The sequence below is a fragment of the Lethenteron reissneri genome, chromosome 35 (genome assembly GCF_015708825.2).
Source record: "Lethenteron reissneri isolate LAM-NWPU_2019-01 chromosome 35, ASM1570882v1, whole genome shotgun sequence".
Lineage (NCBI taxonomy): Eukaryota > Metazoa > Chordata > Hyperoartia > Petromyzontiformes > Petromyzontidae > Lethenteron > Lethenteron reissneri.
In genome coordinates, this window is record NC_083813.1 from 9,166,684 (window position 1) to 9,184,519 (window position 17,836).

Consider the following 17,836-nt stretch of genomic DNA (forward strand, 5'->3'; position numbering starts at 1 on the left):
TTGTGAAGTCGCATCCACTGCCCCATCATCGCCTTGTGAATTAAATACATGTATCAGTGGCCGTCGAAAGCGCTGTTCTTCCCGCACCATGACACCTTGCGCGATCTCGATGCGCTCATTCGAGTTCAAATAAGCAACGTTAGAACGCACCGTTTCGGAGGAAGAAGGCAGTTTGTCATTTCCTTAAATATTTTATTTTAAGTACGGCATTTTAACATGAACATAATGAAGCAGTAGCGTGTTAATGACAAGCAATGGTTTACAAAATGTTTAGTCTTGGCAAATCCTAGTAAAAAAAAATGGCAAATTATCCATTGACTGCCATTTTCAGACTTTTTATACAAAATATTACACATTGAGCTACCGGTGAATGAAAACCAACTTGAAAAAATTAACAAAAGTATGGACAGCTATTCCAATGAAAAACACATTTTTAACACTCCTAAGTTTTTCTATTTTTGGAACTATATTTCTAACCTGTTTGAGATTCCGAAAGCAATTAAAAATCTATACACAAGTGTACATTTAGGCATATCATTGCGTAAGCTGCCACCCATTGAAAACATCTTCCTGCCACAGCTTGCAGATGAAACCTAACACCAATTTTCTCACCGTTAATGTGTTCGTGAATAACTGGATTTTATTAAATATTGTGCCAAGGTTTGATATCAACATGTTTTTGTTTAATCAGTGTATTAAACTGGCGGCTACTATTCTCGAAGACAAACGTCCTGAAAATATGGCTCAACAAAAACCATTCTAAAATAAGACAAGCTCGCCCCGACATCTTTAAAATTCGCTGTGCTTGTTAAATTAAAGAAATCAACGAAACGTTAATTTGCTTTAGGCTCATTCGCTGTGGTTGGAGTCCTAAAGCTGCAAATATCCAGTCTGTGGATTAGTGATAATATAATTATACTGAAAGGATATACAGATCTTCACAGCAAGCTCCAGCCATGCTCAGACTGGTGGTGATTTAGCATCTTAATTAAAGGTTCTCAGTTTGTCAAGTGTCTTGTTTTGCATCGCATTTGTGAATTAAGAAAAGTGTAGAAATTATAACCACCCACTGCAATCGAGAATTGGTTATGTGCATGTATGCATGATGTGCACCATGTGGTATTAGATATTGCAGGCTATACTATTTCACAAAATCTGCTGCTGAACTGTGTTCAGTTCGTCTTGGGACATCTTTACGCCTGCACGAATGTTATCACAAAGTCAAAGCTTTTAAATTCCCCAAAATTAGACGATAATATTTCACGAGAAAAAAACAGGTTTCTAGGTGCAAAGCTCACTGTAATTTGAACACAGATACACACACAGATTGATTTTAATTTTTTACAATGTAATGTTCTTTAAAGCACCCAACACATTAAAAGTGCCATCACAGTATTTTCAATCTTGTAGAATTTAAAAAGCCAAACACACACAAGGGTTCTACAAATCTCACCCGGTCCTGCGTCACCCCGAACTAGAAAACGTCTTTCAGTAGTTGTCTCGCGCAGATGAAAGGTTATGCATTGTCTTGTTGAGTCGTGGCATATTGTTCTTCTTCAGCTACACGGAGGGGCGACGCAGGGTTTCACACGCCCATCATCTGGTTACGGGTCCACCAAACACGTTGACAAACATGCAGCATGGCTTTATAAATCAAAAATGCATTTCCTGAGTCACCCCTGCACAAAGTGGCACACTCCTCTCTTAAGCGCTGAAGCTGCAGCAGTCTGGGGATTCTATCCGGTGTATACATGCGACGAGTGCGTATGCTTGACAGGTGTTTGGTGGATCAGAGTAATCAACAACAGTCTGGCACGGAGCCACACTTCTGCTACGTGCAATAGCTCCAACTTTCAACTCTATTTATTGGATACCCACGGCAGAAGACGCTGGTGAACCGAATTGAAGTCTGGGAACTTTTGAGAGACGTGTGGATGACACGTGGCGCAGAGGGGAGTTGGAAGTCGGCACGAGTGGCTGGGAATTTGTTTTCAATATTTTAGGATTCTTGCTCTTTGTGTCACGAGTCATCCAGTCGGTATAGAAACCACCCACCCTCATTCTCAGCTCCCCCCCCCCCTCTCTCTCTCTCACCACCGATGCAGAGCAGCCGCAGCAAGTTGATTAGAGCTTCTTTTGTAGACTGGTGCCAGGTAAATAATTGAATGGGAAACGGTCAGGGATTTTCCTCTGCTGCCAATGCAGTCCTCCTCGGCGTCAACCCCGTTTGTCAGGTGCGGCGGTGCCCTTATCTCCAACACGTTTGATTGATGTGTAACCAGTTACAATATTATAAACATCTATTTTAGCTGAAGGCAAAAGCATAACGGTCACCCCTACCCTGAAAAAAGTGATACCACAGTTTCTCTGCTGTAAAAATACATTTACATATTTGCAGAACTTCAACAATGAAGTGCCAGGTGATATATATACAGTATATATATGTAATTTTTACATCACAACTAAATTAGTTAAACTCATAGTCACCAGTGTAAAACTGTAGTGCTTTTTTTTTAAATAACCCCCATCACACTGTGCAACTACTCTGTGCAGTCCACCTGGGCTGTCTTTGGCATGTCTGAATGCCGGCAGGGAACATTTTCACTACGTTCTTACGCGCACATTTTTTTCTCTCTCCCCCCCCAATTTTTTTTTTTTTTACCTCCTGCCAATCTCAGTCTGCCGGAGAAACTGGACGTTGTTGGCGCTGTCGGCCAACTCTGGAAACTGGTTGACGGGCAGGATGTAGAAGCCCTCGTAGCCGGCCACCCGTCCCGCGCCCAGCAGCTGCCGCTTCTCCCCGTCGCTCCACTGGCGGCCGCCCTCTTCGCCGTCCCGCACACGCTGCTGCTCGTGCGCCCACGCCTGACCGAGGGCGCGCTGCCGCGCCTGTTCCAGGACGCGCGCCCGCTCCTCGTCCGGCGACGCGCCGTAGCGCACGTTGAGGAGGAGCGCGTCGACCGACAGCGACACGTCCATGTAGCGGCGGCTGCGGCCGTTCACGATGGCGGTCGACTGCGAGATGCTCACGTTGGCGCCGTTCTCCAGCAGCTTGTGGCCGCTGCTCACGCCCAGGACGGCCAGGTCCCAGTCGGACGAGCCGCTCTTCACGAAGTAGTGCGTGTCCTTGCCGTCCACTGTGAAGTGGAAGCGCTCCAGGTAGTGTGAGCTGTTGAGGACCGTGGCGATCTTTCGGCAGTCCTCGCTTGCGATGTTGATGATGTCCGTGTAAATCTGTCCGTGGTTGTTTGCGATCATCACGCCCTTGCCCAGAAGGGAGCTCATGGGTGTGAACCACCGCTGGGAGGACTTCTGTCTCTGGCCAGGCCGGCAGGGTTCCCAGTGGGGAGGAAGGCTTTTCAGCGACAAGAAGGCCTTGAGCTGTTTGTTCGCAAGACACTCCACCCAGGACAGGCTCTGAAAAACACAGCCACGTTTTGCAATTAATCTCAAGCAATAATGCCCACTACTGCACATAGAACCAAATACATATTTATGTTTACATGGGAGACCTCAACAACTTTACAGTGAAGGGAACATTAAAGATTAAAAGATCAAGATGTCATCAAGGCCAAAGTCATTTTTGTCACCAGACCTCATCGCCAACGCTTTATAACCTCGACCACATCCCCCAGTTGCTGCACTTTAGACATGCAACCTCCAATAGTTGCCCTAAAAGTATCCCACTATCATTATTAGAATGATATATATTTGTAATTTTTTGAGAGAGATTTTTTTTTACGTCTGGAATTTTCGTTATTACACTGACACAGAGCGACCAGCAGAGGAGCGTTTATTGCCACTTTACAACAATGGATGTCTGCTGCAAAGATAAAGTAAAAAAGACTCAGTCTCAGCCTTAACGGACTGTTGGGGCAAGAGCTGTTAGCGAGCACCTATGAAGACCAGCATGGCACACGAGGGGGGTGGGTGATCAGCACAACGCTCGGCCGTCTTTGTCTCCCTAGTGGCGATGTGTACACATCGCGCCAGGTATTCATTTAAGGCCCAGGACTTGTTCAAGATAATCATTACCGGTGTTGGCACACTCATCGCTCTACGACCGCTCCCCATGTAAAACGCCAAAGCGTTTGAAACATTTGATGGCTGGTGAGCAAAATGTAACAGTCTTGAATTCCAAAACGTTTTTTTTATACATTTTTCTCGGAATCCAGCATTTTACAACTATAGATGTTGGAACCATCATTGCATTACTTACTTGCTACACAACATCAATGGGTATTTACATTAACAAAAAGTTGTAACATTTTTTGGTCTTGAAAGATACCTCGACGTTTAAGAGCAACAGGACTGCAAAACAAACCCAAAAACATATCTGTTACCAAATAAATAAACTTCACCATTTAGTCAATGGGGAGTTTCTGTAATCGTCAGCGTACTGAAATCGTTTTACATTCTACAGGTTGCTGGATCGACTCGATCTTACGATGCCTGCAGTTGAATCAATGGCCATGATTCTTGAACCCCACCCCCGCCTATAGGTGCGCCTAAATAGGTGGACCTTAATTAGTAGATTGGCAGGTCGTGTGTGGTAGGGTAAAGTGTGGGTACTGTCCTCGAGAGCTCGCTCTAGCAGAGGCTCTTCTGCCAGCGGTGGCATGAAGCAGGCAATCGCAGGGCAGTGCCTTTAGCTATTCAGTAAATGTATTGAAACATGTCGAGAACGAAGGGTTAAAGTTCAATATCCAGATGCAAAAAGGGAAGAAAAGTATAGTGCTTGAACTCATGGAGTATTCTTGTCATGTGCACACCATGTTGAAGAATTTATGATAGTGGCCTGAAAGTGAAAATACTGAGATGCACGGCAGGCATACGCAGCGGCTGTTGAAATATTGATCAAAGTAAATGCTAATTCTGGCTGGCCCGGCCCGAGAGATTAATTCACTGAAATATCCAGTGACCAGCTGGGTAACTTCTATGGGAGAGAGAGCCCCGCGCGGCAGCACCGTTAAAGAACTGTCCACGATACGCGCAGCTCCGCATCTGCAAAGTCACCTTTGAACTCGCAGGTGCCAGCGTTGTCTTCAGCCGGTGGGAAGGTTCATAGGACTCTGTCCTGAGCTTGGGGTAGCCAGCGACCACATTGTGCAGCTGGAAGCCGAACGTCTGCAACCAGCTGTTCACGTCTACAGAAAGCAAAACACCATTGCAGATCAATGACGAGGCGGTTAGGCAAACAAACGAAGGCAACTTTAACATGGCACGCCGTTGTCATATTGCACGGTGGAATGTTATTTTTATGTTAATGTTTTCTATTTATTAATAAACAAAAAACATTTTAAAAGTAATAGGGTTGTCGTGATTATTTGATAATTGTTATTATTAGTTTTGCAAAATAGAATTATATCGTTGCTAATGAAATTCATTAAAAGATATTATTTCCTGACAAAATTTGTGAAATAACAAACACAATGATTAAATTTGAATTTTTTAATATTTTTTTCTGGCTTGCCAAATCTACCCGCTGGTTTTCCTACATCACAACTTAATACGCCAAGACTATTCTCGACACTAATTTGTTTATTTCCTGTGTAATTAACAGCAGAAGTGCTAAAAAACACGAGAGAATGTAAAGTTGCAATGATTACAATATTATGACAATCTTTAATAATGTTATTGTTTACTGAAAAAACAGCAAAGCACAAAAAACAATACGATAAAAATGTCACACACCGCACAGTTTCAAATTTAAGGGAATCTCATTGCGGTGAATGCCATTGCGTGAAAACCGCTGTCGTGCCGAATGGTGGACAATCATATCACAGCAACGCGACGGCTACTCAACACCTGCACATTCTTCCACCACTGTGCAACGCGACGAGCGACGCTGCGTTATTACCTGTGACGTATCGGTGCGCATCCCGCCCAACGCTCACTGGGTTGTTGTTCTGAAACATGTAGAGGTTGAACGGCTTCGGCTGGGCGCTGACCTCCTTCCACAGCTCGATCTCGGGTGACGTCCAGCGGCCGGTGAGTACATCGTAGTCCTTCCAGCCGAAGTGCACCAGCATGGTGAGCGGGTCGTAGAGGCCTCCGTGGAAGCCGATGGGCAGCTGGAAGTCTGGGTTGGAGTCAGAGTAGATCTCCCCGTAGGCCGTGTACTGCAGGTAGCGCACCACCTGCCCCGCATTGTCGAAGACGGCCAGGGGTGTGCCCATGCCGTCGGTGGCCACGTAGTACTCGTCGCCGCTGTTGAGCTCCACGGAGAAGAGGTGGCCCTGCAGGTCGTAGTAGAGCGTGATGATCTCCGAGTTGGTGTGGTTGTACATGTGCGTGACCCGGCCCGGATTGGCGAGGTCGGCGTAGAAGTACTGCAGGTGCTGCCGGAAGTTAGTCTTGCGCGACACGCGCCGCCCGAGCCCGTCGTAGCGGTACTGCACGCTCCAGCCGCTGGCCTTGCTGTACACCTGCATGAGCAGGCCGTTGGAGTTGTACTCGAAGAGCTCGCTGCCGCGCTGCCTGAGGAAGCCGTCGTCGTCCAACACGTAACGCATGTCGCCCAGGCGGCTCACGCGGTCGCGCAGGTCGTAGCGCAGCGGCGTCAGGCGGGCGCTGTTACCCGGGTTCAGCAGGTGCAGGTTGCCGTTCAGGTCGTAGCTGTACTTCCAGCTCTGCCGGTTGTTGATGGACACGCTATGGAGCTGTCCGTCCGTGTCGTACTCGTAGGCGAGCTTTGTCGTGTTGGCGTAGGGCCCGATTTTAAGCTCGCATTTGGCCACCCTGCCCATGGCGTCGTAGTTCAAGACCATCCAGAACATGAGCGACCTGTAGACTTCGTACTGCACCTCTTTGAGTCGGCCGAACGAGTCGAAGTGTTTGGTGAGAGTCATGGCGGCCGTGGTGATGATCTGGTGGATGTCGAAGTAAATGACTGCAAACTTCCCGAACTGCTCCACCTTGCCGGAGATGTCGTCGTACTGGTAGAGATCTATGGGCAGTGGCGTCTCATTGATCACCACCTGCATGCTGGCGATGCGGAAGACGGAGTCGAAGCTGTAGTCGAAGCGCGCGTTCACCATCCCCTCCTCTCCAAAGCGGACGATCTGTCGGTTTAGCAGGGGCCCCACGAGGCGGAAGCGTATCGCGCTCGTGAACGTGCTGTCCTGCAGGTTGACGAGCTTGAGCATTCCGGTTGCGTCGTCGTGCGAGAAGGTCACGTGTGTGCCGTCGTACAGGATCTCGGACAGGCGGGACTGCTTGGCGTACTTGTAGAGCACCCGCCTGCCCGTGCCCATGAAGGCCGTCTGCAGGAGCAGCCCGTCCTCGCTGAAGTCCTGGAACACTGACGCGTTGCTCTCGGGCGGCAGGTAGACGTTGCGGTAGTAGCCAATGGAGCGCACGGTGCCCAGGGTGTGCCGCGCCACGCTCGGCATGGTGACGGACACCAGGCGGTCTGCCGCGTCGAACTCGAATATGTACTGCCGCTGGCTCTGCAGCAGCAGCACCATGGACTGTTGCGGGGGAGGGGTGGGGGGCGAGAAGGTGGCCAAATATTAGGGATGATGGCAAAGCAAGGGATTCAAAACAAAATAATCTGCCTACCTTCTTCAAGGCCTGTGACACCAACTCACCCGGATTGCGCTCGATTGTGTCAGATCTCAGAAGGTAAGCAGGGTTAACCTTGGATAGTGCTTGGATGGGTGACCACCATCTTTTTGTGTGTTTAATTTGTCCTTTTCTCAGACCTCCACGTAGCATGGTTGGCTACGTGTGGTGCGAAAGAAGGACAACGTACATACATGCTGGTTGATATCTCTTATGGATCCACATGTCGGTGGCAGAGGGCAGTACACTAAACATGGGGAATGGCTTTAAAAGTTGTATAATCTCATGTAGATGTAGATGCCACTAGTTCTTCACGTTCTGCAGATGTAGATGCCGCCACCACCACCATCTATTGCGCGGCAGTTAAACTTACAACCCCCGGCCGAACAAGCAACGGTACATACGCACAGGTTTGTTCGTATCTCTGAAAGTTCGTAAATCGAATGTTAGAAAGTAGAGGAGTCCATGTACGTACGTTGAACTTCTTTCATACCATACGTAGCCAACCGTTCTGGGGGGGGGGGGGGTGGTGGGACGCTGCACGCACACACCTTCTCAAGGTAGGTGTAGCTCCAGGTTTTTCCGTCGGCGAAGACGCGCGTGACCACGCGCCCGAGGCTGTCGTAGTGGTCGTGCTCCACCATGGAGCCCCACTGAAGGCCCGCGACACGGCCGCGCTCCGAGTACGTGACGTTCAGCGCCGTCAGCTTGTCGCCCGGCAGCCAGAGCGAGGGCAGGCCAAGCGGGCCGTACACCACGCGCAGCTGGAACTTGCGGTGGTCGTCGTAGATCTTCTCCGTCCGCGTCTCGCGGTCGAAATCGATGGACAGGATGTTTCGTCCATTCACCTGGTGTGTTGTTGCAAGATGGCAGGTATGATTAGTAATGATGTAATCGTAATTTTCTTTGGGAGTCATGTGGGAAAGGTTGATTTTATTTTAATGTTTTATTTTAAATGTTCTGTGTTTTTTTTTTGCTTTACAACTGAGTTTGAAAGATTTCATGCATTTGCACTGTCGTCCAATATAAACAAAGCAGTCATATGCAGCTGTGTGCCTAGTAGGGAGTTACCGCATATAAAACTGGCCGAATTGATTAAGGGGATGCCCAAAATTTGTAGACACAAACTCTAGCAAACAGGACTATTTGCAAATATTTAAATGAATTTTGCACTACCCACTTCTAATGAAATACTTCGAAATACAAAGGCACGTTGGAAAGCGTTGCATGTGAGTGTGTCACTTGTCTGGACTTAAGTTGCTTTGACAGAGATGTCCTTGTATTATGAGGATAATTTTTTTTGCCATGCGTAAGCTTGATGTATGTAACATCTAGACTAAGACAAGATCATTATTTCAAAGCATCTATTTTCTCTCGCCTTTTGCCCACAATTATATGCCAGTTGTGCCACTGTCATTATGTCATGAGGAAAAATATTACATGGCTATTTAGAATCATCACAGGGCAATACACCCCCTCCCCCCCGATGTTAGAGAATGGCCTGTGGAAGGTGATATGGCAGGGCTACTTTTGAGATGAGATCCCTTCAGGTGACGTTTTGTCTACACAAAGGTGCTAAACTAATGTACAATATAAAGATTACAGCCCTGAAATTTCTTACTCATGCCCCTGCAGGCAGAATGGACTCCATGAGAGGGAGCGCCACTCTTCCACGCTGACCAAGATGGCTTTGAAGAGGTGGTAGTACCCACGCTGTACCCCACCACACGCAACCTGCCAATGGGCTAATTGTGGTGAACTTATTTTCACTGCTGGATGGATCGAAGTGGGGGGGGGGGGGTATTTAAGAAACTTACCCATTATTTCAACGGCCGTGCCGGGAGATTTGAACCGAACCGGTGTCCTCGAGATTGCAAGTCCGGTCTGCTGACCATTACACCATGGCCAAAGCATCAGCACATAATTACCTACATTAATGTGTCATTTCTGTTGCCAGAGAGTCAACGGCGTAATGGATGTTCCGACGGCACAGCGTGCGTGATGCGATGGCATCTGCTAGGCATGTTTAAATTCCTACTGTTGTAAAATATTTAGATTTTTGCACACAAATTATTATGGGGACATGACAAGTCACTGCTCACGCATACGTGATGCAATGGCACACAGAGTACCAGACAAAGGCACCTTCAGAATTCTTGGGGACCCATTGGGTTTGATTGAAGTTCACAGAGTCAGACTAAGGCTCTTTTAGGATTCCTGTGGTGAAATATTAAAGCCGAAAAAACTCAGAGAGCCAAGATCAAGAGCGGCATAGCCACGAAAAACCAAGTAATAATGATAAAAAACCAGTGCCAGCCACATTAAAAAAAATAACCTTTTGAGTATAAATGAGATAAAATAAATGACTGGAGAAAATTATGTATTGGCGCAAGATGTTTCAAAAGGAAACTACAGAAGCAATTCTGGACAAATAATTCCCAGCAGCTCTCATTCTTTATCTGTGCTCCAGGCTCAACTTATCCGGCGAAGCTCCATCCCTGCGGTGGTGGGAACCAGACCCAGAGCGACTGTCCAAGAAGCTGTCAATTCCGTTAAAGAGTACCACTGGAGCCACTTAGCAACCTCACACCTAGGGAGACAGCAGCCTTTTATATTTCACCACCACAGTGAGATAAAGTGAGAATTAATTGAGCTGAGGTGCCATTAATAGTTATTTGTGTAACAAGGTTATTTGTGCCTGGGTTCTAACAGCCGAGGACAAAAACAACGATACACCCCACTTCAAGGCTCCGAAGCCTGTCAGGAGACTCAATATAAAAATAATTTCTCTCTGGGCACACAGCCCACCTGTTCTCTCACAGCTCTGAGCATGATGTCAGCTTGATTTATTTATAAATGGAACTTCAAGCGAGACCATCCCTTCCTCTTGGGAGCATCCCTCAAAAAGTGGAAATTAAACAAGTTTGGCACGGTCGTCCCAATCGAGCCTAATAAATTTATCTATATTGCTTAATTAAATCCTACTTTAGAATTTAATTTGTACAGTATTGCGATGGTAATCATCCTCTAATGATTGACTTAAACAACTATTGATCTTGAAAATGTAAATGATTTTACTTCTCTTGCCACGAGCATTGGCACAGCATTTTGGATGATGAAGTGTGTGATATTTATTATTCCTGTAATGTCGTTAAAGTATTTACGTATATATACACTCACTATACATATTACAAATGAAGCCCATGCTATGCAATGGATAACCATCCATATTCTTAGGTTTTTTCCGTTAAGGTCACGTAGGTAAAAAAATTTAATTAATAAAAGTAAAAAAAAATCACGACGTTTCGGAAGCAACACAAGCCTCCGTCTTCAGGTGGAACCGTCACAGCCACGACAGCTTTTATTAATTTAAAATTTTTACCTACGTAAGAATATGAATCCTTGCAGTCACGAAAGCTTCAAATCTAGAATTAATAACCATCCATATTCACTGTCCAACGAGAAGCATCTCAAGATGTGTATTTCCTGCCATAGGGCCAGTGAAACAAAAGCACAGAGCTCGCTGCTGTTGTGTATGTACCCCCTTTTTATTTTTTTTTAATATTATTTTTTTTTTAAGAATTATTCTGCCAACATAGATAATATCGTTTTTTTTTAATAGACGCGGCCACGTGGGAACGAACACGCCCCCACACTTCCACAGAGGCCCCCACACTTCCACAGATGCGCGCATACCTCATTTCAAAGGAGAGAGGACATGAAAGGGGGGGCAATAAGGTAATAAAAAAAAAAACTCCCCTAAATTCACACAAGAGGAACAAGGGAGGGGGGGAATTGCAGGCGGGGGGTTGCATAACCAGGAGACACGGAGGAAGAGATAATTATATTCTTAACAAAGAAACAGCATCGACGACAAAAAGCACAGATGGGTCTTTGAACCATGTTAAATACACAAGTTACCAACTTAACCATAAAGATTAAGCAAACAGTATCCATCCTCACTCCAATTGAAAACCAGACGACAAAATTGCACCAGAATCGCGACCCATCATTGTTAATTAAGTACTGACATTATTTACCTTTAAAGAATATCTACACGGCCGGGCCGAAGCATCAAAGAATAATTATGGCATCTATTTCGCTCCAAAACAAAATTCCTAGCCGGGATATCAGATTAAATAATCACAAGAAGTCAAATAATAAGTACGGAATTAAAGTAGAAGAGGAATCAAGGGCGGAGAAGGCTCTCAAAATTAACCAAACACAACAACCCATGGGAAGCGAGCAACACGGCCGCCTTTGTCTTTCCGAGAGGATCTCCACACGCAGGCACAAAGCTAGGAAATGACACCCATAAAGGGGGCAATGGCTCAAAGGAAATTAACACGTCTTCGAATAAATAAGCGCATGCGCCGGGTGCTCCCACCGTGGAAACAACCGCCTTTGTCTCCCCACAACACGGACAAACACGCACGCGAAACACACGGACGGACACACACACGGACGCAGATGGTCCACCCCCACAGGAAGGTTTTATGACACAGCTTTTGAACAACTCGGGAAGCCGAGTGGAATTTTCCGATATAAACCGAAGGAAAATCCATACAACTCAGATCGACAGGGGCTCTGGCCTCCATCACAGAGATCGTCCGGGCCACGAGCTCCACCAGAGATCATCCGGGCCACGAGCCCATCTTCGGCTCCACCACAGATCGTCAAGAAGTTTTCATCATTGAGAATGACGAGGGTCGCGGAGTAGCGACGCGTAGCTACAAGCCGAGGTCTGCACCACCTGAGAAGAATCGCTACCCTGAGTCGCAGAGCTGCGAGTGAAGCCAACAAAGACGCCAACGTCCACCCTGCCACGAACGAAGCATCGCTCCTCGTCAGAGTGACGACCAGCGAACAACCCGCAGGAAAGGCGGAGATCGCTGAACGAGCGCCAACTTGCGCCACCTTGCGCCACCGTGCGCCACCGTGCACCACTTTGCGCTGAACGTGCGCCACCGTGCGCCACCGTGCGACACCGAGCGACAACGAGCGACACCCAGATCGACCAGCATCAACCCAAACCGACTCGTCATCCCGCCGTGGAGAAAAAGAGTCAAAGTCTTCTGAACGAGCGCCGCCGCTCACCTCACAGCGGAGAAAGTCTCAGCTGCCGCTCGCACAAACAACAGAGGTCGTATCGCTCCCCACATACAGACTCAAGAAAACACAGAGAAATCTTGTCAAACCAGTTTCCTTTGTCCCAGAATCTCGCCGAAGAGTTAATTAAAACAGAGCCAGATTCGCTCTCGCGCCCACACGCCCTCACCCACCATTGTATCAAACCTTCCGTTAAAAAGGATTTTAGACTTGCCGATGAATCTATTGACATATACTTTCGCCTCTGGGATACAATAAGTGCTTTTTATTACCGCCATATGAAGTGTGTCATGCTTGTTTTCAAACTCGACCAGTCGCCGATTGTGATCAATACATGGGCGAACTAATGATGCCTGGTAGGAAAAGTAGAGGGTACAATTGATAGAAGTGTTTTTAGTCATTCAGTTCGTTAAATGCATAAGTGTTTATTCATTCATTTTAGTCAAATGCATAAGAGTTTGGTTATTCATATTAGTTAGTGCATAATATCGCAAATGCATAAGAATTTTAGTTATTCAATTTAGCTAAATACATAGTCTCGCAAATGCATAAGTGTTTATTCATTCATTTTAGTCAAATGCATAATCTCGTAATTGCATAAGAGTTTTGGTTATTCATATTAGTTAATGCATAATATCGCAAATGCATAAGAATTTTTAGTTATTCAATTTAGCTAAATGCATAAGTGTTTATTCATTCATTTTAGTCAAAGGCATAAGAGTTTTCGTTATTCATATTGCATAATTGCATAATGTCACAACTGCATAAGTTTTTGTCGTTCATATTAGTTAATTGCATAATCTTGCCCATGAATTATTGACGCATGTTTGACCTGCATGATAGAATGTCACGTGCTTGTTAGAATAAAATTGTAATCCAGAAGCATATCGAGTGTTCCTTCCAAGTCCATGCAAAACCATCTTATTCATAAGAGCTGTATCCTGCGATGAGATATGAAAATGGAGACCTAAAATATTATAACACACACTAGGATAATCGGTAAATGAATCTATGATAATCGTGTTATCCTGATTGATAACTCTGGATAAACGAAACTAAGCAAATTATCATAACTGCACACATTAACACAATCGCAAGCCTCCGCATAAATTACTACGATTATCATAATTTATGCATATAATCACACGTATTATCATAATTTATGCATATTAATACACACACTATCATAATTAATGCGATTTGCGCATTTTTCGGAAAATTATTAATTTTTTTTTATTTTTATCAAATTTCATAATTCCAACACATACAACATAATGGGGGCTCGTCCGGGATCTCTCACAGACAGTGTTTTGCATGGATGATGGAATGAATCACTTCGTGTTAACCAGAATATCAGGATCGAACATTGCATGGTAATTGTGAAGTATGGACAATTGTGAACGGGCGGAAAACAAAAAACGCCCTCTAAGGTTAAAACCCAGAATAGCAGGTTAAAACAGAGACAGTGGAATTAAGATAATATCGTATCAAACCAATTGCATCCTGTGATAAATGGTGTTAGAGGTACGCACTCTGAATCGGAAAATAACAGATAGCTCGAGTCGAATTGACTACACTCTGTGAGATAATTGTTTTATATGCACTCTGAAAGGAAATGTCAAAGTAACTTCCGCCATACCTAAGATGCTAGGATTAAGAATAATTTTTGAATGGGTTACGGGAAACGGGGAGCTCGTATTTAAACGTACCGACCAATCTGTTACAAAGCAGTACAGTCAGAGAGACATATGGGAAGGGAGCTGTATCGATAACACGAACACACCTCGGGGGAAACTAATTGACTGGATAAAAGGTAACGAAGGCGAACACGATGTAAAAACTGCAGGAAAGGCAGGACAGGACTCATGCCTTCTCACACAGGCATACAGACAGGGATTGTGGAATGAGGGAAAATTTGGAAAGGAAACGGGAGAGAAATCAGTGCTCGCGACACCAGCGAAACTCACAGACGTTGATCCACAGAATAAATATGGAAGTAACATTAAATCACACTCTTGGGTACGTGGACAGAGTCCAGGGACTAATCGCACAAAAATTATGGATATCGAACAAAAAAAAATTGACAAAGGGAAACCCTCACAATTCGAGAGAAGGGATGGAGAGATACATATGCAAACAAAAACATGTGAGACTGACAACTTCACAGATAGAGGGAGGAAAAATGTTAAAGTAAAATCGCCAGGACATGGTACACTAAGGGCAGAGGCAAAAACTGAAGGGAAATGGCAACACGAGCGACACGGCACTGGGCGCGCACACAGAAAATGCACACCACTTAAACACAAGCGACACAGCACAGACCAAAGTGACAGATTGCCTGATGATAACTTGTTTGATGATGACGCTGTCGGCAATCAACTTTCGGAATACCTATTCACCAGTAAAACCCTTAAATTGATGGACAAGGCTCTAGTCAGAATTCCCGATTTTGACCCCCACAATAAGACTATGGATATCCACACACATATCGCAACCGTAGAAGAGGAGGCAATGATTAGAGGGCTGAGGAGACGGGATGAAAAAGCGAGTTTGTTGAAACGGACCTTACATAAAGAATCTATTCCATGGGTAAAGTCACTACCACGCAAGGTTAGAAATGATTTTAAACAATTGAGCCTGGCAGTGATTCGGAAGTTTGGAGAATATTCGACACTCACTGAGGGGTTTTATGCTGTAAAATCGATGACCCAGGGCATGGACCAAGATCCACGTGACTACCTCGTCCAATTTAAAAGAGCGTATTACGCAGGCGATGTGAATCAATACCACGAAGGAGATAAAATGTTCAAAATTATGTTTTTTGAATCCTTGAGCCCAGAGATTACAGGAAGGGTGAGAATGGTTTTGAATCCAGAAACCGCATCCTTACGCCGCATAGAGAGCAAGGCGTACATGGCATGGTTATACAGAGCTAAGAATCATAATTCGGATCCAGAACACAGGGAGAGGGATGAGGAACCCAGCCTCTCAGAGAGGAATAAAAATCACCGAGCAGTCCCACCATGCAGGACGGAGCAGAAACGCACGCACACATGGCAAAATAACCCAGAGAGAGGTTGGCACGAGAATGAGAGCGGCACAAAGCCGAACATTCAGGAGAATCGCAGGAGGGGGAGGTTCAGAATAGAACCATACCAACACCCCATGCCACGACACACACAAGATCAAAATTACCCACAAAGATGGCGAGGTAACAATCCAGGAAAAATTTGGCACCCAAATGGGAGAAATACTGGGCTAAAAATGTACGAGAAACGCAGGAGGGAGAGGTTCAGAGCAGAACCATATCAACACCCCATCCCACGACACACGCAAGGTTCAAATTACGCACAGAGATGGCAAGATAACCACCTAGCGGGAAGGTGTTACACAGACCGCGGAGGTATGGATGCGAACATTCAGGAGAATCGCAGGATGGGAGGTCAAACACAATCGATCCAATTCCGACCAATTCCTCCACCGGCTATACCAAGAGGGAATAGAGGAATAACACAGAATGCGGTCCAAATACGTGATGAACCATCCACAGTGAGTGCGAGCGAGCGGCCAACACGCGCCCCACCCGCCGAGGTGTTAAACCCTGAGCAGGCTGCAAGTGACAGGGCTGAATTGAAGTGTGATCGGACGGTGGATAGCAGACAGCAGAGACAAAGAGAGAACACAGAGACACGCCCTGAGGAGCGCAGGCGTGAGCCTTTGAATGGAAAATATCCAAAGGAAACCAAAATGTATGTGGATCGGAGTGCTAAAATGGAGACGAATGTTCATGACATATCAGGAATGGTGTTGGAATCTAACACACTCGTAAAAACAAAGAGGGCAACATTACGAGGCACAGAATTAAGTCGACACACTGACTCGGCAAATGTGCATGTAATCGCAGAGAGAGCGAATGCCACGAACCAAGTGTCAAAATGGGTCGTGTGCGCGAATTCTGGTTACGTGCAGCACAATTTTTCACCACACACTCCCACGACGCGAGAGAGTGAGAGAGGAAACTACAAAAACGAACCCGAAAACCGTGATCAAATTATCAAAGTGATAAGTGGTAAACCAGGCAACATGAGGAAGGTAACGCATAAATGCGTTCGAAACCGCTACCTAGCGTTTCCCAGGATTTAACAAAAACAAAAATGAATGTTCGTCAGAGTTATGATGTATGAGAACCGATGTAACGCAATATCGATGTTAACGTGTGTTATTTTCTTTGCTTAATTCAAATGTAACCAGGATTTAACAAAAACAAAAATGAATGTTCGTCAGAGTTATGATGTATGAGAACCGATGTAACGCAATATCGATGTTAACGTGTTGTTATTTTCTTTGCTTATTTCAGATGTAACCAGGTTAAGATCGTAATACGTGCACGCGCGTCGTAAGAAATAACCGCCGAGAGTAAGGGCGGCTGATGGGATGCATGACATAAAAAGGGGGCATTACTTTGTTTGAAAATTCGCCAGTGGCCAAATCGACCCCTGATAATTTTCAAAAGGGCGGACTGTTGTGTATGTACCCCCTTTTTATTTTTTTTTAATATTATTTTTTTTTTAAGAATTATTCTGCCAACATAGATAATATCGTTTTTTTTTTAATAGACGCGGCCACGTGGGAACGAACACGCCCCCACACTTCCACAGAGGCCCCCACACTTCCACAGATGCGCGCATACCTCATTTCAAAGGAGAGAGGACATGAAAGGGGGGGCAATAAGGTAATAAAAAAAAAACTCCCCTAAATTCACACAAGAGGAACAAGGGAGGGGGGGAATTGCAGGCGGGGGGTTGCATAACCAGGAGACACGGAGGAAGAGATAATTATATTCTTAACAAAGAAACAGCATCGACGACAAAAAGCACAGATGGGTCTTTGAACCATGTTAAATACACAAGTTACCAACTTAACCATAAAGATTAAGCAAACAGTATCCATCCTCACTCCAATTGAAAACCAGACGACAAAATTGCACCAGAATCGCGACCCATCATTGTTAATTAAGTACTGACATTATTTACCTTTAAAGAATATCTACACGGCCGGGCCGAAGCATCAAAGAATAATTATGGCATCTATTTCGCTCCAAAACAAAATTCCTAGCCGGGATATCAGATTAAATAATCACAAGAAGTCAAATAATAAGTAC

The 17,836-nt window shown here is 45.4% G+C and overlaps 1 protein-coding gene across 1 annotated transcript in view; it reads right to left on the reverse strand.

Moving 5' to 3' along the window:
• Positions 1–177: 177 nt before the first annotated feature.
• Positions 178–17,836, reverse strand: part of LOC133350905 (teneurin-3-like) — a 490,302-nt gene continuing 472,643 nt past the window's right edge. Inside the window, 4 exon segments of the mRNA XM_061565743.1 lie at positions 178–3,417; positions 5,017–5,147; positions 5,861–7,472; positions 8,118–8,414. Coding sequence (XP_061421727.1) covers positions 2,659–3,417; positions 5,017–5,147; positions 5,861–7,472; positions 8,118–8,414 — 2,799 coding nt within the window. The 3' untranslated portion in view covers positions 178–2,658.